The sequence below is a fragment of the Eriocheir sinensis genome, chromosome 10 (genome assembly GCF_024679095.1).
Source record: "Eriocheir sinensis breed Jianghai 21 chromosome 10, ASM2467909v1, whole genome shotgun sequence".
Taxonomy (NCBI): Eukaryota; Metazoa; Arthropoda; class Malacostraca; order Decapoda; family Varunidae; genus Eriocheir; species Eriocheir sinensis.
The window spans coordinates 7,257,017-7,281,821 of NC_066518.1; the positions used below are offsets into that span (position 1 = coordinate 7,257,017).

The 24,805-nt window shown below is 40.5% G+C and overlaps 2 protein-coding genes across 2 annotated transcripts; one reads left to right on the forward strand and one right to left on the reverse strand.

Moving 5' to 3' along the window:
- Positions 1-2,748: 2,748 nt before the first annotated feature.
- LOC126996530 (probable ribosome production factor 1) lies at positions 2,749-12,662 on the reverse strand. Its single transcript, XM_050857077.1, has 6 exons — positions 12,004-12,662; positions 10,757-10,990; positions 9,605-9,758; positions 8,120-8,231; positions 4,593-4,745; positions 2,749-3,310 (listed from the first exon to the last, which is right to left on the reverse strand). Exons 1-6 carry the CDS (start codon positions 12,148-12,150, stop codon positions 3,151-3,153), a joined length of 960 nt encoding a protein of 319 aa, XP_050713034.1. The 5' UTR covers positions 12,151-12,662; the 3' UTR covers positions 2,749-3,150.
- Positions 12,663-14,069: 1,407 nt separating this feature from the next.
- Positions 14,070-20,854, forward strand: LOC126996531 (28 kDa heat- and acid-stable phosphoprotein-like). Its single transcript, XM_050857078.1, has 5 exons — positions 14,070-14,287; positions 16,589-16,677; positions 17,089-17,396; positions 18,931-19,082; positions 19,692-20,854. The coding sequence occupies exons 1-5, from the start codon at positions 14,272-14,274 to the stop codon at positions 19,757-19,759; spliced, it is 633 nt and encodes a 210-aa protein (XP_050713035.1). The 5' UTR covers positions 14,070-14,271; the 3' UTR covers positions 19,760-20,854.
- Positions 20,855-24,805: the final 3,951 nt, after the last annotated feature.

Below are 24,805 nucleotides of genomic sequence, written 5' to 3' on the forward strand. Positions count from 1 at the left end.
CAAGTGTCTTGGATTTGTGTTCTGATGTTGACGTGGAAGTTAGCCGTTTTGTATTACGTGAATTACGGGCCTTGCGGCGGCTTAATCTAACACTGTGTAGATAGATTCAGTGTTAGATTACGTCGCCGCAAAGCCCGTGATTCACGTAATACAAAAAGGCTGACTTCCATGTCAACATCAGAGCACAAATCCAAGACAGAAAACAAAACAAAATGTGACTGTGACACCTGACAGAAGACAGACGGACCACTATTCTGTATGTAACACCTGTATACCTGCGTGAGGGAAGCGCCAGGTGTGACGCAGACCTGCAGTCACCCCTCAGAAGACGCGGGGGTGAAGGACACTCGGCCTTGCACCCACGCAGTTCCCCTCGCCGCCTGACTCGCCGCACTTACCGCCTCGCGACCTTGCCGTAACGACTACTCACCACTCATCACCACATCACCGTCACCACCACCAGGCACGTGTCACACTCCCACTATTGGAAGGTGGTGTTTATTATTATTTTTTGGGTGATTCAAATGTTAACTTTTGGTTTAGTATATCATACCTGATCCTTCTTATTATGAAATTATCTTGATCAATTTTCCATCTCTCTCTCTCTCTCTCTCTCTCTCTCTCTCTGACACACACACACACACACACTTCAATCATAAAAGACATCAGATCCTCTTCTGTGGTGACACAGCACAAACAAACTGATGGCCAACAGGGCATCCATGGAGAACTCACTATATATGCATAGGGAAGTCATTCCCCGAATGCCATTACAGTAAAACCTCACCATTTGCGCCCTCGCCATTTGCGCAGCCTTAATTTGCGGCCATTATCCCACCATTTGCGCAGGTGGTCTTGCCATTTGCGCACCTCGCCGCTATGGTAACAGCGTCTCACTTGCAGCAAAATGGCGTCCGCTAATCTGAGGTCTGAGGACGCTTACTAGCTGTTTTGGCAGCAAAATGGCGTCCGTTGATCTTCTGAGGACGTTTACTAGCTGTTCTGGCAGGAAAATGGCGTCTACTGATCTTCTAAGGACGTTTACTATAGTCTGTTTACGTAAGCTAGATTCATGGTTGGAAAGGTTGCAGCTGATTGGCTGCACCGCTGTCCCGCTAACACTCATGTCGAACCACATCTTGCATGCTCTAGTGCGACATGTTTCTATATTATATGCCATAGCTCACCTCATAAACGAGCTACCCAGTTTTGGTTGACACCATCAGACTCAGCAGTGACTGTAGAATAAAGATGTCACTCGCCGCAACCATCACGGCGCGCGCGACATTCATTATTTTTAACATCATCATACAGCGTGTCTCGCGCGCCGTGATGGTTCGGGCGAGTGAAATGTTGCTATAAATAACTCTGTGTTTTCAATACGTGGAGCTTTAACTGAATTCTGATCACACTATCGTGTTCACGAGATTTTCCTACGTAATGTAATATATTTCTGCAATCAATGAACAACTGTTGAAAACAGTGAGCATAAGTAAAACATGTTATAAACATTTTTTTTAACATCTTCACGGTTCAACTCATCGTAATACCATTTTCTTATTTGTTTTGTCGAGTTTTTAAAATACATCTTGATTCTACAGCCACTGCTGAGTCTGATGGTGTCAACCAAAACTGGCTATCTCGTATGTGAGGTGAGCTATGGCATATAATAAAGAAACATGTCTCATTCGAACATGCAAGATGTGGTCCAACATGAGTGTTAGCGGGAGAGCGGAGCAGCCAATCAGCTGCAAGCTTACCAACCTGCATAGGCGCCAGGAATCTAACTTCAGTGAACAGACTATAGCTGTTCTGGCAGCAAAATGGCGTCCGCTGATCTCCTGAGGACGTTTACTAGCTGTTCTGGCAGCAAAATGGCGTCCGCTGGCGAGCAACAGCTGTATTTGTATAGTACCATCAGCGCGCCCTCTGCCGCAAGTGAAGAACACTGCCAACGTACACAACATATCGTTTCCCGCCATAACCCGATCACCTCTCCTCGCCTCGTGGTGACTGCGATTATTCGATGTTTTTTGCCTCACCTTTGCACTACCATCATGCTGCACGCAGCGTCATCGAAGCCTAAACCCCGGAAGAAGCCGATGATGACCATAGCACAGGTGGAAGTGATTAAGAAGGTGGACAGTGAAAGAAAAAAGCGAGAGATAGACCGTGAGTATGACGTGTTTCCTGCCAGCAGACTTTTTTTTTTTTTTTTTTTTGGTTGTAAGGGGGGGGGGGGGGGGGGGTTTGGTCCTGACCGCCAAAATGTATTTTTTCACATAGGTTATTAAGTTCGCCATTTGCGCACCTTTAGACCGCCCATAAGTGCGCAAATGGTGAGGTTTGACTGTACCACTCTTCACGGACTGGTTCATCGTACACTCCTTCAACACATGGACTCCTTCCCCATCATTATGTCTGACATAACTTTCAAACTTCATTGATGTTGGTAATTGTGTGTGTGTGTTTTCAATACTTTCACCATAAAAAGCTATCGCCAACCTCATCATTATCATCATCAATCATTATAATCCTCAATCATATTCAGACTTATTAAGTAGCAGGTAAAAATAAAATAGTACCTACAAGAAAGACAAATTTCTGATACCAGAATCATCTTTGTGATTGATGATGGACTGAACTAATAATGTACCAACAGTCAATGGTTTTTTTCTAACCATGTAAACCTCGGTATTTTGTGGTCTCATTTTCAAGGTTGTAATTTCTGATATTAATATATCTGTCTTACATGCTCTACAGGTTTATTCATATTTTAATCTGCTAATACATCAGAGTCCAAATAGCTACCCCCAGCATAGCCTTTGAGTAAAGGGGCTGCCTATGGATACTTATTTACTGAGAGGTATAAGAAGAGAAGATAAATAAAAGGAGAATGGAAGGAAAGGAATATCACTAACAATTTTCCTAACCATGTAAGAAATAGATTCAAATTAGAAATTCAAATTAGAAACAAAAGTAAAATTAGAGCTTACTTGGTGTTCCCAGGCATGCAAGAGCTTCCCTTGCTTGCAAATATCCTTTAACCTTCTCCAAGGCCACAAAAGCAGTTCTTTCTTCCTGACAGTCTATGGTCTTAGGAGTGCCAAGGAAGCAAAACAGTCAGAGGGGAAAACTTAAGCTAGTTCATTATAGGAAGAATCTTCTCCTTGAGGTCTCCATCTCGTGCCTCTTGAGGGCCCACTCATAGTCTCCATCAAAGGCTCCCTCCTGCAGCCACTGAAGTCGCAGCGTGAAGCGAGGCCCCAGCTCACGCAATTTTACCTTCTCGGTGTTCTTAAACTCATACCTGTTGGGAAGAGGTCAGGGAAAGAGAAATCTATTAATATACAAAAAGTCTTCTTACAAACTTTCTACTTTTCTCACTGCTCATACAGACTGAATATGCCCTATAAACCATACATACAGAATTTCAAATGTAGTTTTTTTTCTGTTTTAGACTTTCTGCTAAGAAGGGGGTCTGTTGCTGCTGGCTTACTCCTCTCCACACCCAATCAAGTTCTATTCTCTACTACAGGCTCCTCCTATGCATTATCAAGGGTCAAGGGACACAATGTGGTGTATCATGGTAAAATAAGAACCAAGATGCCCAAAGTTAGGGTCCTATTGAGATTTTAAATCATCATCATCATTTCATCGACGCCTGCTCCTAGGAGCTCCCACCAGGGGATGGCCACGGCAGAAGAGCTTCCAACTTTATCTATCCAGAAACTCCCTCCTTGCCTGCTCAACGTTTCTCAAAGATCTTTCCCTCCTCTCCCTAACATACTCTTGCACCCTATCCCTCCATTTCACTGGAGGTCGTCCTCTAGCATTTTAAACTTCCTTGATAAGTCATCACACTTGTATGGGGGCAGCCTTAAAGTATGTTATCACAGGAGCAAGGGTGCTACAGTGTATGAACATCAATTAAGGCAGAGCTCTAAAGTTTTCTTTCAAAATGAAGCATCAAAATATTTATACTGGAGACTTTGGGAAACCTTATTATAGAAACAGTAATAGAAAGGTGTTCATCATCTATCAAAGAAGAGTTTAGGACTTATGGAATCTGCTAGGAATAGAAAACAGCAGCAGACCAACCATGAATCTCTGATATACAATGATTATTTTGTAAATTACTTTACAATTTCTACAAAATTTATGCTGGGCCAAAAGTTTCCTATTTGATAATTTGGCCTGTCAGCCTATTTGTAAGAAAGTTCCAGTAGAATGATTTTTTAGCACCTACTGTCAGGCAAAGTGACATAAGTCATGTTAGAATATTTGCAAAAAAAGAAGCTGCAACACTGAGGAACTAGCTGCTAGGGCTGATAAATCACTTCCATCAGCACAACTCAGGGTGTACCGTCATGATCGCACCAATCAGTTTTTAAGCGTGGAAGCAGCAAGAGACAGAAACTCTTGCATGAAGCCTTTGGGGTGGGTGACATGAACAACAAGGCTAACTATATCATGTGTGTGCATTAATTAAACTTATAATCTTTTATTACTGTAGTATTTTAGATTGATATTGTACTGCATGATAACAATACTACACTTCAAAATTCATTTTTATAAAAGATGGAGCTTACCTATGATGACGGAAAAATATATAATCTCTCTGATTATGGAATGTGCAGACTCTTCGTCCCTTAAACTCAGGGTCATAGTGGAAGAGCGCCCCGAGCATGCGTGCTATTACCCGGCCAAGGCGAGTCCTGAAGTTGTTGAGGATCACTTCCGGTCTGAAGAGAGAAAGAAACATAATTCAGTAAGTGGAGGTGGTGGTGGGTAGCAAGGCAAAACTGATTTTTAGGGTGAATAAGTAGATGCACTATTTATGCTAACCTACTTACTTAACCCGAGAACGTCGGCAGACCCTTTTCTGGGCTTTCACGAGTCGTGGCTGTGGTACGGTGGACCCTAAAAAGGGCTCACCATAAAACCCCTAATTCGAGCTAATTCTAGGCAGTGGTGACATAGAGCAACCCACCATACATGCCCTGGGTCATAGTGGTGGGTAAGTGATCTTGAGATGGGCTTTTTTGTTATAGGTGTTGCTGTAAGGTCATGGCAGACTGAATTAGCTATCCACATAGTAATCATTTGTCAAATTCTCTAAAGTAGACAACAAGCGACTCTAGGCTAGATGCCATGCGTCACAAGACTTTATTTTGTATCAAACACCACCCAAAAATAATGGAGTTTGAGTAAAAGTAAATATTTTTAACAGCTTTATGGTTATGAGAGGAGTACTCTGATGTACACTCCATGCTCTTTTCTTAGTCTCAAAATGCAGTGTAATTTTGCCGTTTCTCGGCCACTTCTCGGCTTTCCCATAGCTGTAGCCCACGGGTTAACTAAGCTTGCATTGTCTTGTGTCTATATCTGCTTTGTTTATGTGTAATTAATAGTAATAATAATAATTATAAACTGTTTACTTAGTCTTAGCAATGATCAGGCTGAAAATAAACACATTGTAATGAATAAGTGTATAAATAGAATAAAAATACAGGATTCTGAGTTTTGGGGGTTAAAATATGTGGGAATGTTGGGACGATTGTGTATGGGGGGTAGAGGTGAGGTGGAGAGCAGTCTGGTGGTGATGGAGAGGACATCCCCATGTAGGTAAAGAAGACTAGATAATTTTTCTGAGTCATGACATATGGTAACTTTTTTGTGTTTTTGTAAGGTTAAGTTTGGAGCAACTTCAAGCACATAACAGGTGACAGCTTATGGCACAAAATAACAAAGAATGACTTCACTCAGTCAGTAAGGAAGCATATATGATTTTTCTGAGTCAAGACGTATGGTAACTTTCTGTGAATTTGTTAGGTTAAGTTTGGGGTAACTTCTAACATATGATAGCCAGCATCTTATGGTATAAACATGCAAAGAATGACCTCACTTTGTTGTAAAGAAAGTTTCATTGGTAAGGAAGCATATATGAATTTTCTGAGTCAAGACGTATAGTGACTGTTTGGGGTTTTGTTAGGTTAGGTTAGGTTAAGTTTAGGGTATCTTCAAATACATGATAGCCAGCAACTTATGGTATAAATCATCAAAGAATAACCTAACTTTATTGTATAGAAAGTCTCATTAGTAAGGAAGCATATATGAATTTTCTGAGTCAAGATGTATAGTGACTGTTTGGGATTTTGTTAGGTTAGGTTAAGTTTGGGGTATCTTCAAACACATGATAGCCAGCAACTTATGGTATAAATCAACAAAGAATGACCTCACTTTGTTGTATAAAAAGTCTCATTAGTAAGGAAGTGTATATGAATTTTCCGAGTCAAGACCTGTAGTAACCGTTTGGGGTTTTGTTAGGTTAGGTTAAGTTTAGGGTATTTTCAAACACATGATAACCAGCAACTTATGGTATAAATAAAAAAAGAATGACCTCACTGTGTTGTACAAAAAGTCTCGTTATTAAGCAAGCATATGTGAATTTTCAGTCTAGACCTATAGTAACTGTTTGGAGTTTTGTAATGTTAGGTTTGGTTAAGTTTAGGGTATCTTCAAGCACATGATGGCCAGCAAATTATGGTATAAATCAACTAAGAATGACCTCACTCTGTTGTATACAAAGTCTCATAAATAAGGAAGCATATATGAATTTTCTGAGTACAAGACCTTTTGTAACTGTTTGGGGTTTTGTTAGGTTAGGTTAAGTTTAGGGTATCTTCAAACACATGATAGCCAGCAACTTATGGTATAAATCAACAAAGAATTACCTCAATTTGTTGTATAGAAAGTCTAATTAGTAAGAAAGTATATGTGAATTTTCTGAGTCAAGACCTATAGTAATTGTTTAGGGTTTTGTTAAGTTAGGTTAAGTTTAGGCTACCTTCAAACACATGATAGCCAGCAATTTGTAGTATAAATTAACAAAGAATGGCCCCACTTTGTTGTATAGGAAGTCTTATTAGTAAGGAAGCATATATGAATTTTCTGGGTCAAGACATATAGTAACTGTTTGGGGTTTAGTTAGGTTAGGTTAAGTTTGGGGTATTTTCAAACACAAGGTAGCCAGCAACTTATGGTATAAATCAACAAAGAATAACCTCACTTTGTTGTATAGAAAGTCTCATTAGTAAGGAAGTATATATGAATTTTCTGAGTGAAGACCAATAGTAACCATTTGGAGTTTTGTTAGGTTAGGTTAGGTTAAGTTTAGGGAATTTTCAAACACATGATAGCCAGCAACTAATGGTATAAATAAAAAAAGAATAACCTCAATTTGTTGTATAAAAAGTCTCATTAGTAAGAAAGCATATGTGAATTTTCTGAGTCTAGACCTATAGTATGTACCTGTTTGGGGTTTTGTTATGTTATGTTAGGTTAAGTTTAGGGTATCTTAAAACACATGATGGCCAACAACTTATGGCATAGAAAGTCTCATAAATAAGGAAGCATATATGAATTTTCTGAGTCAAGACCTATTGGGTGTTTGGTGTTTTGTTAGGTTAGGTTAGGTTTAGTTTAGGGTATCTTCAAACGCATGAGAGCCAGCAATTTATGGTTTAAATTAAAAAAGAATGGCCTCACTTTGTTGTATAAGAAGTCTCGCTGATAAGAAAGCATATGTGAATTTTCTGAGTCTATATCTATAGTAATTGTTTGGGGTTTTGTTAGGTTAGGTTTGGAAGTCATACACATAATTGCCAGTACCTTATGGTATAAATTAACAAAGAATGACCTCACTTTGTTGTACAGAAAGTCTCATTAGTAAGGAAGCATATATGAATTTTGTGAGTCAAGACCTATAGTAACCATTTAGGGTTTTGCTAGGTGTGGTTAACCGGAGGGTGGCATGTGCCGCAACAGGCAACAATAAAAGATGTGGTGTATTAATGAGGTCACCTTGTGAGGGTGGGTCAGGACTTGGCCACCAAGTATGGTAAATGGTAAGCCCTGAGGTGCAGCAAGTTCTCACCAATCCGATGCCTAGCTTTGTAGCGCCACAACACTTGGACTCCAAAGAACTGGCCTCATCGTTTATGATGGTGTTACTGTGCAAAGAGCTCCTCCTCTTATCTTGTAACACACTCACATCTACTCAAACTTTACAAAAGCAAATTTCAAACAAAAAACTGGTAAAGGCAGATATTCTTACCTGTGTGCAGTAATCTCCTGGTACTCCCTGTGGATGTCTTTGCACAGCTTTGGGTTACTGATTCTGAAGAGTGCTGTAGGCCCCTCAGGCAGGTGAATAACAAGGAGACCATCTATGGAGAGAGAATGGTATGTTAATATTTAAACATAATAGCTTAAAAAAAAAGCATGCAAATTGCTCCTCTCATAAATAAACGGGAGGAGTTCCAAAAGATGATCAAATTAGGTCGCACAAGTGTCTTGATACTCCATTCTTCAGTTTTAAGTAAGAGTAAGGAGGAAATAAAGACAAAGGAAGGTTGTTCCAGAGTTTACCAGTAAAGGATGAAAAAAAAAAAGGTTAACATCTTGCATAAGAAATCTGGAGAGCAAAAGGGTGAGCTAGAGTAGAAAACTGTGTTCAGCAAGGCCACAGGAAGGGTGATGGTGTGCAGTAAGGAATTTTATAAGAGCTGTTACCATGAAAATATTAATAAAAGCTAGAAAGGGAAGCAATGATGCAGTTTAATTCAAGAGGTAGAAGACTGACAGTAGGAAGGGTAGGTGTGGGGTGGGGGCAGCACTGATGAAATGAAAACCTTTGACTCTAATACTTTACTGTCTAAAAGAGCTGTGTGGGTGACCCTCCCACACACATGGAATGCATACTACATGCTGGGGCAGACAAAGTTCCTATACATAGTTAGCATCAGCAAAGGGGAAAAGTCTTGGTGGAGGCAATATAAAATGTCAAACCTAGAGTAAGATGATTTAGCAAGTGATTAGATAAAAAGCTTCCAGTTGAGATTTTTGTTAAAGGTCAGACCGAGAATGTTAAGAGCTGTTTGTTGTTGAGGACCAGGGGATTGATGCCTGGATGGTTGTATTGAGTTGTCAGGTTGAACTTTTTACCGCACGATTATGATGCTAATGGATATATTGGTAAAACTGGTAGAAGTGGTGGTGTCTTTACAGTAGCTAAGCAGAGACAAAGCACTGTACTGAACAGTAAATGGAGGACAGTTGAGTGTACTGATCACAAGTAAAGTCTACTTCACCTGACAGAAATTTGGGGAAAGGGCTCAATTTAGTGAGTGATAGTCAGCACATGTTTAAGGAACTAATTATCATTACCATCTTCAGCCAATGCTGGTCCACTGCAGGACAAAAGACTTTCCCAACATTCTCTACCATAAAGCAAAAGTGTACTTGTAAAATAATCATAACATTATAAAAAAACACTGGGAACTAATAATTTTCCTCAGTTTGCAGATGCCCACAACAGACCCTGAGACAATATTGAAATGACAAAGAAATGTGAAATGAAGTCTATTTCACTAGCTAATCTGTGTTTTATCTCTCTAAGTTGAAATGTTTTGTTACTTGACACTAGGTACTTGGCATTCCCACTGTGCTTACATAAATAGGTTTTGAAAAAGATGATGACAATGACTGATAGTCATGATAATAATGCTAATAGTAAAAATAATGGTAAATAGATGCCTACTTGGTATTCTCCTGTCTTCATTGACCACAAGGATGTCAGTGTAGCCTTGCTCTGCTGCTTTCTTCACCATCTTCTTAATGCTGCTGCGAGTCCTCCACTTGGGTTCAGCGTCAGGGATGATGCGACACAACTCCCGGATGAAGGCAATGGTTTTCTGAAAAGTTTTCTTCTGATTATGAAGGCAGTGGTTTGCAGAGAAGCAAGTTTATCAGTATGATGGGCAAGACAAGTGAGATATAGTAGAACTTAAAACTTAGAGATAGACATGAACTTATATATAAAACTTCATTATATAACTACAACTAATGGCAGCTAAAGTGAATCACAGCAAATAAATAGGTTAAGATTCGTTTTAGTACCGTGCCAGTATTTCATTACCTACCTTATGAAACATCAATGGCTCTTCATATATCATTTCTACAAACGTTCAACAATTATGGAAACTCTTTCAAAATCCAATTCAAGGATTATTTATTGTTGAAAATAGGGGATAATATTCACGAAAGCGCAGCCTCCTCTGGTGGCTGGCGGGCGTGGCAGCGGTATAACCGGTGCTGCGAGATGTACTTCCTCGCAGAAATAAGTCACATATACATGTGGGTGGGGGGTGCAGCCACCCCTGGTTAGAAGGGGGGGGGGGGGTCGAAGGGGGCGAAGCCCCCCCCATTAGCAGGTCGTACAGTTCGGTTGGAGTAGATTAAATATGCTCCCCCACCCTAAGCCCTCTGCGAACTATTTTGCGGCTGCGGCGGCGGCACCGTTGCCGCAGCTGCCGCCAAAGGAGGCTACACTTTCGTGAATAAATTATCCCCCATTTTCAACAATAAATAGTCCTTGAATTGGCTTTTGAAAGCGTTTCCATGATTGTTGAACATTTGTAGAAAAGCTATATGAAGAGCTGGTGATGTTTCATAAGGTAAGTAACGAAATACTGGCACGGTACTAAAAACGAATCTTAACCAATAAATATGCTTAGCAGAAGATATACACTAAAAAGAAAACAATATGAGCTTAAAATATCAAGTAAGAATATTGCTAAGGAGGAGAGTAGACAAGGCAAGCAAGATAAAGTTAAGATACATTGCATCAGTTTAATGTGATGCAGCTTTCATAAATGACCAGCCCAGGGATACAATCTGAATGAATCTTTACCGTGTGCGGGTTATCGCTGCAGGTTACGAGTATCTTGGGGACGTATGACTTGGTGAAATAGGAGGCATATGCATCATTGGCCTCTTCATGCTCCAGCTCCTCGTCCTCCTCCTCCACCATGGTCTCGTCCTTCTCCCGGAGAGACTCGATGGTGTGTGGCTGCTTCTTGGGTGGGGCATCTTTTCCAAGTTTGGCAGCAAGTTTCTTCTTATCTTTTGCTTCTTGGATTTTTTTCTGCAGGTGATGCAAATTATAAACTGTAATTCAATGCTCAGTAAAGTGAAATGCATCAATATGTATGAAGTTTTTTTCTCAAGAGTAAGGGAGGCAACTCAAGGGCAATAAACAAAAAGAACAACAGATAAAAAGCCCGCCAGATGCTGCTCCAACAAAAGAAAACAGAACGAGAGCCCAAAAGAGAAGTCAATTTCGCGTGGAGAGGTGTCTTGAATCCACACCCCTGCTGTCCAGTTTTTGTGCCCACACTACAGAATGGACATCAACTTGTTAGAATCAGTTCAGAGGAGGATGACCAAGATGATTCAGGGGCTGAGGAACCTCCCATATCAAAATAGGCTGAAACATCTCAACTTACATTCACTAGAAAGACAAAGAGTGCGGAAAGATCTGATAGAAGTATTCAAATGGGTCAAGGGTTACAACAAAGGCGATATAAGTAAAGTACTGAGAATTAGCCAGCAGGATAGAACTCACAGTAATTGATTTAAATTAGAAAAGTATAGATTTAGGAGAGATATAGGCAAGCATTGGTTTAGTAATAGGGTGGTGGGGGAATGGAATAGACTCAGCAATCACATTGTTAGTGCTGGGACGATAGCTTGTTTTAAGAATAGACTGGATAGCTACATGGACGAGGACGACAGGTGGCAGTGAGGTGTGGGTGCAGTAAGGCGACGGGGTACTGGAGCGTACGCCCGTACCGAAGGTAAACGAGGATCAAGCCTCTACCTCTAATCCCTGAAACTACACCTCACCCATCGTGAGTAGTGGGGGGGATTCTGGAGCTGCCGTGTGTAGGCCACCCGGCCTCTTGCAGTTTCTTTATGTTCTTATAAGTTCAATATTATCCTTGCTTTTACTAAATAAAATGGAATAGAAGTCCTAGGAACCCCGTGGAGGCAAATAATCAACGGGAGAGTGGTGTGAATGGCTGCCTTGCTTCGTCTGTGAACCGCCTGGGAGCACGGGACCAAAAATGCAACTCTCGCAGCCATGTTCAGACTTACTTTTCTCTTCTCCCGCTTCAACTCCACGAACGCCCTGGTCCTCCTGCTCTTGTTCTTGATGTCCCTGATGTTGGTGTGCACGGGCATGAGGGTCTCGCGGGGCTCATCTTGGGGGTCCTCGGGGGCACACGTGTCCACCTCCATCATGTAAACAAAGATCTTGGTCTCGGGTTTGGTCTGGGGTCTGATGCTCCGTTGCCAGATTATCGTACTCGGAGCATCACATTTACCAGCTCCTCCCCCATGAATATCAACAGGAAACAGGAATAATAAGCACTTTCAACAATAACTAAAAATAAATCTCGTTATGGTGGCCCAGGAAACAGTTTTTGGGATGGAAATCGGGAAATATGAGAAACTGTCGTTTTGATGTGGTTTCGGGGTCTCTGCAACGGCGTCTCCTTCTTCCTCTTTTTCTTTTTGAGCTATTCCTCTTTGTATCTTTTTTTGTTTTTAGGTTAACTGGTACTTCTTAACACTTACATACTTCACTACGCACTCATAGTTACTTCACTGCGTACAGTTATATACTTTGCCCACCACTGAGCTGTTTGTGTGCACGTCTTTGCTTACACAGAATTTTGCTTTCCTATTTTCTTTTTTCTTCGTTTTCTTCACTTTAGCTTACTTTGTACTATTAGCATTTCTCTTTTCTGCCCTTTTGTTCGTTTCCACTATTATATTCATTTTTCTTTTTACTTCTCTATTATTGCTGAGTCTCCTTTCTCGTTACTGATTATAGCCTTTGACTCAGCACTCTCCTACAATCACTCAAGAAGAAAAAAATATATTCAGGTGATACGCTTCAACCTCCTTCCCTCTCTCCCTCTCAAACCGTCACCAATCACCTGCATCCTCTTTATTATTTTCTTAAGTTCTAAATTTCTTCTGTAGGCAATTTATATGGACTAGAAAAGAAATAGAACTGAACAGTCGCTTGAAAAAAAAATGTAGTGCTCGTCATTCTTGAACCGCGCAGCCGTTGGAAAGACAGAACAATTATGGGAAAATAAGTGTGTGGTATTTTTGGCTATGGTTTCATTAATTTTAGAATCTACAAATTTGTTCATACCTCTAGCCTTCACACCAAAACCATTCCATGTAACACAAATGAATCTATACGGTCCACAAGCAATTGCATCATCAATCACTGTGGCGCATGAGTCATTCTTGCTTTAAATTTAAGTTTGCTGGAGATTTTTACGATATCATTCATTATTTATTTGTAGGATAATGAAGGAAATAGGCGAGGAGTGAAAAATCTTTGCGTCCATGGCCTGAGAGGAGTAAAAATAAGATTGATTGATTGATTGATTGATAGTTTATTGTTGCAGGTAAACAACAAGGGAGAAAAATAAGTGTAATAAGAGTGATTAATTGAATAGAAGGACAGAAAAGGTAAATCGAGAGTTAATTAAAGACCAAAAATAAGTAAGCTAAAGTGAAGAAAAGGATATAGAGAAGTAATTATTATAAGTGTATGATTGATTGATTGATAGTTAATATTGTTGCAGGTAAACAACAAGGGAGAACTACAGAAGAAAAGGAGCTTAATTAGTGGAGGATGAAGTGTAGGCTACATATAAGTGTGCACAGGGAGGTAACTAAGTGTACGCAGTAAAGTATCTAAGTATCTAAGTGTTAAGAAGTACCAAAAATTAATTAAGGGCCATATATAAGAAGAGATACAAAGCGAAATAGCTAAAAAAAAGAAGAGGATGAGGAAGAGGAAAAGTGTGTGTACAGTAAAGTAAAAAAAATATATAAGTGTGCTTAGTAAAGTATCTATATATAAGTGTAAAGAAGTACCAAAAAGAGCCTATTAGAAGAGATACAAAGCGGAAAAGCACAAAAGAAGAAGAAGAGGAGGAGGAAGAGGAAAAGTGTGTGTACAGTAAAGTAACCCAAAAAATATAAGTGTGCGTAGTAAAGTATCTAAGTGCAAAGAAGTACTAAAATCGCCTATAAGAAGAGATACAGAGCGGAAAAGCACAAAAGAAGAAGAAGAGGAGGAGGATGAGGAAAAGTGTGTGTGCAGTAAAGTAACCCAAAAAATATAAGTGTGCGTAGTAAAGTATGTAAGTGCAAAGAAGTACTAAAATCGCCTATAAGAAGAGATACAGAGCGGAAAAGCACAAAAGAAGAAAAAGAAGAAGAAGAGGAGGTAGAGCCCCCGCACCGCACCGTAACAACAACGTTCGCCTCGTTCCTCCAGGAGCTCATTCACGTTCCTCCCGCGTTCCCTCCACCTCCACCACTTCCACCACCATGCCCAGGGGAAGAGGTGAGTCCAGGAGCCAATTAAATCTCCGCCCCATCATCCCCTGTACTAAATAAGCCGCATTAATGATCCTATAATGACACATACCATAGCCAGCTGCATGGTCCACGCTCAGCAGTTTCTTGGCCTTTTTCATTTTTAGGGATTTTACTTTTAATATTTGAGTGACTGGTATTTTGTTGCTATGTTAAGGTGTACGGGTTCTTGATGTGTCTTTATGTGTGTGTGTGGGGGGTGATTATAGGGTGTGGCTGGGGAATGACTGCTAAAGGAATGCCTGAAGAATGTGGTTTTAAGGTAGCTGTATTTTTTAGGGATTTTGTTTTTAGTATTTGACTGGCCGGTGTTTTTTTGTAATGTTAAGGTGTACAGGTCCTTGATGTGTCTTTGTGTGTGTGGGGAGGTGATTATAGGGTGTGGCTGGGGAAATACAGCTAAAAGGAATGACTGAAGAATGTGGTTTTAAAGTAGTTTTATCTTTTTATGGATTTTGCTTTTAATATTTGACTGGCCGGTTTTTTTTTTGTAATGTTAAGGTGTACAGGTCCTTGGTGTGTCTTTGTGTGTATTGGGATGTCACTGCACACATAAGAGGAGCATGTTTTCTTTCTTAAGAGTTTCTAACTGGAGTAAACTGCTAGAAGAGGTCATCAACAGTGAGAGCATTAACCATTTTAAGAATACCCATGACTGGCATGTCAAAATCCTCATGAGAAGAGGCATCCCCTTATGAGCACTGGCTCACTTGCCTCTTAAGTCATCACTAGGTAAGCAGTGTTTAGCATGCCTAGCTACAAATCCACAGGCTCAGGTTCGAATCCCGGCCCAGGCAGTCGGCATGCAGCTCAACCAGCTGCTCATCCTCCCTTTCAGGCTTGTCGATAAATAGGTACCTGGGTAAACTTGGGGAAGATAAAATGTGGTAAATCAGATGTCACCCTGGCCCTGTGTTCCATGGTAATAAGTTCCTACCCACTGTGGTAACCCAGATGTTACACTGGCCCAGTGTCCAGTGGTAATGGATTCCTACCCACCATAGGCTCAAGGGCCAATGCAATGGAGATGAGCAATGAGGCCACGGTCAGCTGTAGCATATGCCCCCAGCTTCCCCTTTTACTAATGATCCTCCTACAATAACAAATATAAGGGGGAAAATTTAGATTTACTGAATTCAGAGATAATGTTGTAAGAAGAGTGCCTATGTAACAATTGTGTGGTGAACTGCTCATGCAATGTAAATAATAGCCAATCCTTGTTTTCCATGAATAAAATTCTTCAAACTTGTAAGTAATCAAGTAGAACAAATTGTAAGTAATCAAGTAGAACAAATAAGATTACAGGATTTAGCTGAAGATTTAGATATGATTTAGATATGGAAGAATGTGGAGTGAAAAATGATTAATGTTTCACCTTTAAAATTTAAATATATGTATATATTAAGATACATATTTACTGGACTCCAGTGCAACAAGTGGCAAGCAAGAAAGACATAAATGTCATTATTAGTAACAAGTTGATATCTGAAGAACATGTTTTACAAAAGGCTCATAAGTTTGATTCAATGATCGGAGTCATGAGAAAAGTTGAGGCATACGCTAATGATGTGCATGGCCTCGGTGCTCATCTCCATCACATTGGTCCTTGAGACTGTGACTAGAAATAATGGTGGTCTCATTTTGATTTTGCCAGCTCTGTATGGGGTCTACACTCAAAAAAATAAACATAAGCAGTTCAATGGAAACATGATAATATAGGGAGACTGCAAGAGGCCGAATGGCCTACACACGGCAGCTCCAGATTCCACCCCCACTACCACCTGTCATCCTCGTCCATGTAGCTATCAAGTCTACTTAAAACAAGCTATCGTCCCTGCACTCACTATGTGATTGCTAAGTCTATTCCATTCCCCCACCACCCTATTACTAAACTGGAGAGACAACTGCCATGGTTGAGAAATTTATCATACCCTGAAAAGTTCAGAAAGCTCAAATATCCAGCCCCAGAAACAGACAGGTAAGAGAGGATATGATCAAATTCTGTGATTCTACATAGATATTATGACTCAAAGACCTGAAACTTACTACAACTGTGAAAGGATGCTCCAACATACACAGGACCAAGAGGAAATAGTAAGAAAATAGTCCAGTTACCTTCCCTTGCCGGTCCTAAAATTGTAAGTTGTCAGAGTTAGGTTCCAAAGGCAGTTAGTACCTTCTCCACAACTTTAATAGAAAAAATGCAACTTGCTAAATGTTTGGGGAAAGTAGAAAAGACACTACATGTTTGTAACACTCTCTATTTCAGGACGATTCAAGGGTGGCAAGCGCCACTTCACCAACTTTGAAGCAATGGAGGAGCAGAAGAAGAAAGAGGAAAAGGAGCGCCAGTGGAGGGTCTGTATCTGTTTTTATTCATTAATAGTTTTAACTTCATGAGGATGTTAATCACATAGTTCTATAGGAAGGACAATGTAATTGTAAAACACAGGTTCTCTTGCATTCAAAACTGGAGCTACATACCTAATTAGACTTGTCAGGTATATTTTTACGTTCCAATGAAAGTTATATATAAAAAGACTTAGCCAACAGCTTAGTTGGCCTTAGATCCTTAGCATCCTCAACTTCATATATTTGCTGTTAGTTATAGACCTGTATGAGCAATAAAGACCTCAAAACCTCACTTGGGAATGATATTTTTGAAAGTTACTTTGATATAGCAATGATTTTTGTCCATAGTGTTGAGTTGAGGCCACTGCAGTCTATTCATTATGGCTTAACCAATGACTGTACACTCCGGTATTTCAGAAAGAGCAAGGAGAAACTGACAGTGAAGAGGATGATGATGAAAAATCTAAATCTGGGAGCGAGTCCTCAGAGGAGAGCAGTAGTGAGGAGGAGGAGGTGAAGGAACAGAAGGCTAAGGGTGTTGGAGGCTTGATAGAGTGTGAAAATCCAAACCGTGTTGCTAACAAGCCTAAGAAAGTATCTTCACTCAGCACTACTCCTGCCTCTGGCACTGGCACAGGAACCGGCACTGGCACCGGCACTGGCACTGGCACCGGCACCAGCGCCAGTGCTGGTGCTGCAAAGCCACAGTTGTCTCGCCGAGAAAGGTAAGCTGGTGGGGCTTTGCTGTGTAAACTGTTACGCTGCAGTCATTGATATTACAGGGCAGATCAGGCAATGAAAAGATTTTCTGGCCATGTACCTGAATAATTGAAACAAAATGCAGGCCTCCTGCACCTTTCAATTGGGATAAATTCCTGAAAAAAATATTGAAAAGTAATCAATTGTATACCAGTGGCATTATACCATGAATATAATGGGGACATGTTTGTCGTCACTATAAATAATTAATTAATCATAAAAGAGCCACCAACAAAATATATGAAAATTAATGAGTCATATTGTTCACTTCTTGTAAAGTATTAAAAGAGATTATTAATGAAAGTGCCACACCTCCATGGTGTAGTATTAGCAAGCCTAGCCATGAATCTGCAAGCTCAAGTTCAAATCCTGACCAGGGCAGTCAGCATGCAGCCCACCCAGCTGTTCATCCTCTACTATGGAGTGGTTGAGAAATGGGTGCCTGGGAAAGGTAAAATGTGGTAACCCAGATGTCATACTGGCCCTGTGTCTTGGGATAATGGGTTCTCACCCGCAACAGTCTTAAGGGTCAATGAAATGGAAATGATCGCTAAGGCCATGTGCGGCCATCAGGCTTGGGTCCAAGTACATGCACTCTAACTTAAAAACGATAGAATGTACTTGTACTTGAACTTGGACTTCAAGTACTCGACAATTTTATGAGTACATTTGAGTACAACTAAAAAATGCAAACGTGTGGCTGGTGTGATGTTTGATGACCGTCATGGGTGGAGGTGAGGGATTAACAAAGATGTGTCCTAAGCTTGGGCCTTGGGAAGGTCAGGTGGGCTGGTCCCTGGGGTGAGGTGATACAGATCGTGTGAGGTGACTCAGGGTAAAGAGGGGTTAGCAGTTTGCCACTTGTTAAAAGCAGTGTTCAATTTCTACCACTGAGATGATTCAGGAGATGCCTGGAGCTGCAGGGTGAAGTGTGTACTGTGGAGCTGCGGCCTGACAGGTCATGAGAATATAGTATTCAAGAGTTTCATAATCCATATTTCATCATCATTTTATCTGAGTTTCATTACCCAATGGCAATGAAGTATACTATGGTATTATAAATTAAATATACAGTATACTGCAGAAAAAATCTTAAGGTTAGATTTGTGAAAAGTACTTGTACTTGGATTTGAGTTCATTTGTAGAATTGAGTAATTGCACTTGCACTTGGATCTGTGATATCATATGTAATTGTACTTGGACTCATACAAAAAATGTACTTCAACCCAATCTTGGCTCCTCTAGCATATGCGCCCAACTTTACCTTACTATGCATATAGGGAATGGAGGTAAGGCTTTTGAAAGCACTTGGGAGTGTCTTCAGTGGCAGCATGGCATGTAATGAGTTTTAGAGATCAATTATGAATCCAGAGATAGTCAAGATATCTACTGTTCTGTTGCTACCATCAGAGAGAATGCCCAAACAGTAAAGGCCACTTTACACAATTAGAAGGGCCACTCTGAAGTCAAGAAATAATAATTGTTAATATTGCATTCCAGAGAAGAGATACAGAAACAGAGGGCCACTGCCCACTACAGGAAGATGCATTCTGAGGGCAAGACAGACGAGGCTCGAGCTGACCTGGCACGCTTGGCAATCATTCGGCAGCAGCGTGAAGAGGCAGCTAAGAAGCGAGAGGAGGAGAAGCAAGGTAAGGAGGAATGCAAGAACTCACCTTTTAAAATAACCTTGCATTGCTTTAATTGGAAATACTGTGGGATATTATTACTACAGAGTTATTTTCTTTGTTATTACTTTCAGTGAGCACTTTGGAAATGAATATATTAATTAGAAATAAAATTAACGCATAAAATGTTCTTTGATCCTTTATTCTAAACCAGTGGTTCTCAACATTTTTGCACTCTCAACCCTTTAGCCAAAATCTTGAAACCCATGCATGTAATCCCCTCATATTAATAGTTTGTTTTACACATTTTTTAATGCACTAATTTTCACCCATACCTGGCCCTGATATGTCCTAAAAGATATCCTAATGTTCCCTGTCAGCACTCACCAGCAGAGGCATGTAGCACCAGCAGAATAAAAACATAGAAAACAAACTCAGATTGATAAGCCATTAAAACCATTCTCCCTAGCCATTTCTAGCAAAGCTTTGGAACCTTCCCAGCCAACCCTCAACCTACCAGGGGGTCACTAACCACTGGTTGGGAACCCCTGTTCTAGACAAATCTTTACTGTCACAAGCACTTTAAATAACTTATCATGATTTTTTTACTTTAACCTGTTCCTTTTTTTCCAGCAAGGGAAGCTGCAGCAACAGCGAAGAGGGAACAAATTGCCAAAGCCCTCAATAAAAAGAAAAGCTGATCGTACATCATACATAGACATGTGAACATGACACCTGCAATATTCATGCCACTTGGTTCTAGGCTGGAGGCATAAGTAGAGCGCTTATCAAAGACATCTGTTACGATTGACGGAAAAATATGTACGTGTTCAATTAGACAGCAACAGTAACTGATTAGGGGCTGATCCTTCATCATGCTTGGCTTGTGAAATAAAAATTATTGCATCAATTTTGCTCTTACAAACTCTGCCTAGAGCCAGTGGGCTTCACAAACAGAACTATCATTAAAATATAAAATAAATTAACGTTTTGAAGTTTATGAAAAATTTATTTACCCTGAGTGCATTATATTAACAGTATGAAAAATTATGATTTTGGTTTTATAAATTGTTGTGATGTTTTGTTTATCCATAAGGAATGAACAGAAATGGTGACATATATGCCAGAAATATCTACAGTGATTTGCAGGCATGGCTAAAGAAAGTACAAGTTTTATTTAAAGTATGGACCATTACTGTACTTTACTTAGCTATTATTTTTAATACAAAGTGACATGAAACTCTTTGTACCTTTGCCATTACTGTACTTCATTTAAACTTTTTACTCTGAATTAAAGTAGCATGCAACTAAACTTTTAGCCCAGTTCCTTAATCACATATTTTTTGTATATTTATAATACACAGTTTTATCTTTTAAGACTTGAAATTCATATCCATATTAACATTAAGTTTAAATTTTCATTCTATCAGCATATCATCATTAATAGAAGCAAGCTTTGTTTGGATTTTTCTCACCATACAATATCATCATATCTGATAATTGCATGTTTGAACAGGCTTTTGATTTGTTCCAGTTTTATTATATGTGCACCGAGGCCATGCACAGCTGTTGTGTACGCCCCCAAATTTACTTCAGTTATTGTCTATATAATCTCACCTCAACCTAGAGCCATTTGTTTGAAAATATCATGAAATTAGGAAGAAAAACATGATCCAATTATGAATATCAGTTTCAGTTCACTATGCCAGGATTACAGGTTAAATTACCTTGTCATAAATGTTTGTAATATTTATGTAATTTTATTTTCAATTTAATAAAAGTGTCTTGTAAAAATACTTCACTTATGTATCACTAAGCATAGCGACTATTGCCCCGGAGAACGACGCTGGTACAATACCCTTTTGTTGGGTTCAAGGTAACTATTTCAGTGCTTCCTTGGGTACATAAACTCAATCACTTCCTCCATTTCTTCTTCTCTCAGCCAGATCTTACACCCTGTAGTGCTCTCTGCCCTTAATGTATGATTATGCAAAATCAATAATATGCTCTCTTATTCTCAAATACCATAATCATATTCTTGCCAACATTTACTTGCAACACCTTGTCAAACTCATCCACAATTCTCTGCAGCTTCCACTCACTCCACCAATAACTGTGCCATCTGCAAATAGACCTACCATCAAAAGACTGCTCCGTACTTCTTATTTTCAACCCTGGGCCCGACTACCTTACTCGCTTTCGTTTCTTCTCACACATATAACTATTCATATAAATGTAAATACCTATGGCAGCTTGTTTCCCCTCAATTCGGTGCTACAGCTTTTGCAGGCCTCAGACAAGTGTTGTAAGAGGGTGTCAGCCTTAAAACTAGATCATGTCTGTATTGTCTAGAAAGATGTAGATTGCTTTCTTTCAAACATGAGGTGAGTGGCTTTGGGGAATGCTTATGTTCCTAGAATAGGTAAATTATGTATACGTATCTTGAGAGTATGAGATCCATTGAGGAAAAATGACTGGGAGAGGTGTGAGTATATGCTGGTATGTGAATGACTGAAGTGTTTTTGCATAAATGTATGATGGTATGTGAGTGACTGAAGTGTGTGTGTGTGTGTGTGTAAATGTATGCTGGTATGTAAGTGACTGCATGTTTAGATATGCATACAACATCATAGTGGAGGTGTGTGATGTATGTTGGCATTCCATGAAGGGAAATTTAAATCATCTCAGTAATTTTCTCTCCTTGGATACGTAATGAGGGAATATGATGAGTACCTGATGATAGGAGTGACTGGCTACTAACCTGACCAAGATCTATGTTTAATCACGATGAAGTGGCTAAAAAGAATGACCTCACCCTAACCCGGTAGCAGCGACGGGCCAAATTCGAGGCTTTACCGTGTAGCAGCGACGAGCCAAATTTGTGGCTTTACCGTGTAGCAGCGACGAGCCAAATTTGTGGCTTTACCGTGTAGCAGCAACGGGCCAAAGTTGTGGCTTTACCATGTAGCAGTGACGGGCCAAATTTGTGGCTTTACAGTGTAGCAGCGATGGACCAAATTTGTGACTTTACTGTGTAGCAGCGACGAGCCAGATTTGTGGCTTTACAGTGTAGCAGCGATGGACCAAATTTGTGACTTTACTGTGTAGCAGCGACGAGCCAGATTTGTGGCTTTACCGTGTAGCAGCGACGGGCCAAATTTGTGGCTTTACCGTGTAGCAGCGACGGGCCAAATTTGTGGCTTTACCGTGTAGCAGCGACGGGCCAAATTTGTGACTTTACTGTGTAGCAGCGACGGGCCAAATTTGTGGCTTTACCGTGTAGCAGCGACGGGCCAAATTTGTGACTTTACTGTGTAGCAGCGACGGGCCAAATTTGTGGCTTTACCATGTAGCAGCGACGAGCCAAATTTGTGGCTTTACCGTGTAGCAGCGATGAGCCAAATTTGTGGCTTTACCGTGTAGCAGCGACGGGGCAAATTTGTGCCATCATATAAACCCCCCAAAATAGATGATGCATAAAATGATCACAAATGCTTTGATAATATATTATGAAATGGTTTGTGTGAGTGATGATTTTTTCTCATTTTTCTCGCTTAGATCGAGGGACCATTAAGAAATATGATGCCCCGTGCTACCAGGTTAACGAAAGTCTGACGTTCATGCTTGTATACTTTCACTGTGAAGGAACATGAAACTCCTCTGCAAACTGAGGTAAATATAGCTAATTCTGTAGTCTGGGGTGAAGGTTAGAAAAACTCGGATAGCCTTTTCCAGGTAACACAAGTTAATGGCCTGACCTTGAACAGCTATCTTACGTTAAAGTCTAAACAGTTGCAAGGACTCTGGTTGGGTGCACATAAATACATCATGATCCTGGTCAACACAGTCTTCCTTGGTGACCGCCGCATCAGTGACTCATAAAGCGAATTAAAGCACCTAACATGAAATGATGACTTATTGGCGCCTAAGGATGGAAGAAGACGCCTCCATCCTCCGTAGACGGTAGACAGATAAGTGACACAAAAACTGGCCGGTGCGCTGGGCGTGGCGACACCGAGGCGACCTGTCTGCCCCGGCACTTGTTGGTAAGGGGCAAACAACGGACCGGGGGACGGGGGCGAGGCGCGCGTGTGTGTATTTCACCACGGCCTGATCACGAGTTGTACTCACAATCGCCAGCAAGTACCCTTTCGATTAAAGCAAGGATTAAAACCTGGCAGCGCAACTCTTTGATCGACTGAGCTATCGGAGCGAAGTATGTGTGTGTGTGTGTGTGTGTTACTTTAGGAGGATTTGTAGCTTTAGTCGTGTGTATTCTTTGAGGAGGAAGCTTGTAAATGGAGGGTATACCAGTGCGTGTGTGTGTGTGTATTTACCTAGTTGTAATTTTACAGGGCCTGGGCTTACGCTCGCGTGGTCCCGTCCCCGTATCTGTACTTGTCTAGTTTTTCCTTGAAGTTGTGCACACGCTCCGCCGATACTACTTCCTCACTTAGTCTATTCCAAACCTCTATGTTTCTTTGCGGGAAGCTATATATTTTTTGTCTCTCAAGCATCTTCCTTTTCTCAATTTTTTACTGTGTCCTCGTGTGTTGCTGGTGTTTCTTGCTTCTCTTAGTAGTAACTCCTCATTATCTATTTCTTCCATTTTATTCCACAATTTGTAAATTAGTATTAGGTCTCCCCTTCTTCTTCCTTGTTCCAATGTTGGTAGGTCCATTTCCTTTAACCTTTCTTCATATGACACTCCCTCCAGAACCATCTTCGCTGCCATCCTTTGTATTCTTTCTAGTTTTTTCACGTCTTTCTTTTTATGGGGAGACCACACAGCTTCCGCATATTTCAACTTTGGTCTAATCATAGTGGTAATCATCTTTTTCATCGTATCCTTATCCATGTAGTGGAATGCTATTCCTGTATTTCTTACCATTCTATACGTATCACCGAATATCCTATTTACATGACTCTCAGACTGTTGATTATAATCTTGTATTGTCACTCACAGATCTCTCTCTTCTTGAACTTTTAATATTTCTCCATCTCCCATTCTATATGTTCACTTTGGTCTCCCTTCACTCTTGTGTGTGTGTGGGTGTGGGTGTGCTTTAAAGGGTTACTAGGAACCAGCAGCCGGGGCGGGGTCGTGCAAATGGGTAGAAAGACTTCACCCGAAACTATTTTTTTTTTTTTATGGCGTGAAGAGTAAAATGAAATGCTTTCTTCTAATCATCATATTCACCACAGTAATAACGAAATTCCGTTCACAACGCAGCTCTTGATAAACGGGGTTCGAACATCTCAATCGCTGGACAACACACGGCATACAAATTGCTTTTTATTTATTTTCTTATCTTGGTCCGTCGACGCCAAAACAACGTCCTGGCCTTACCTCAGGAGCCCAGGGTATGAATCACCAGGGATGAGTAAACAAGTGAGTGGGCGCCGGACACGCCCACACACGCCCACAGCCCCCGCCCAGGCGTTACTCAGGGTCACTGCGCCACCGAAGTACAGCGAAGAAGAATGGTGATGTTTAAATTTGTCGGTTTCAGTAGTCGGAAAAAAATAGTAATGGACTTTTAATGTATGTGTGTGTGTGTGTGTGTGTGTGTGTGTAAGAAAAATCTATTGGAGTACATTTTTTTTTTTTTTTTTGCGTGAATGGCACTCGTTGTGTATAGATATTTCACGGTAGTTTAATTTGACGTCGACTTTTGTAACGTAACCAGTTAATTTGTAGCCATTAAACTATCTAACTGTGTGTGTGTGTGTGTGTGTGTGTGTGT

Bases quoted from the DNA above. Each gene is read 5' to 3' on its own strand.
- LOC126996530 (XM_050857077.1), bottom strand. From the start codon at position 12,150: ATGATGGAGGTGGACACGTGTGCCCCCGAGGACCCCCAAGATGAGCCC. The intron at 8,232-9,604 runs GTAGGCATCTAT...CTCTCTCCATAG, and splicing joins TGAAGACAGGAGAATACCAA to ATGGTCTCCTTGTTATTCAC. The intron at 4,746-8,119 runs GTAAGAATATCT...TTCTCTCTTCAG, and splicing joins CAGGAGATTACTGCACACAG to ACCGGAAGTGATCCTCAACA.
- LOC126996531 (XM_050857078.1), top strand. The intron at 16,678-17,088 runs GTCTGTATCTGT...CCGGTATTTCAG, and splicing joins AAAAGGAGCGCCAGTGGAGG to AAAGAGCAAGGAGAAACTGA. The intron at 19,083-19,691 runs GTAAGGAGGAAT...CTTTTTTTCCAG, and splicing joins GCGAGAGGAGGAGAAGCAAG to CAAGGGAAGCTGCAGCAACA.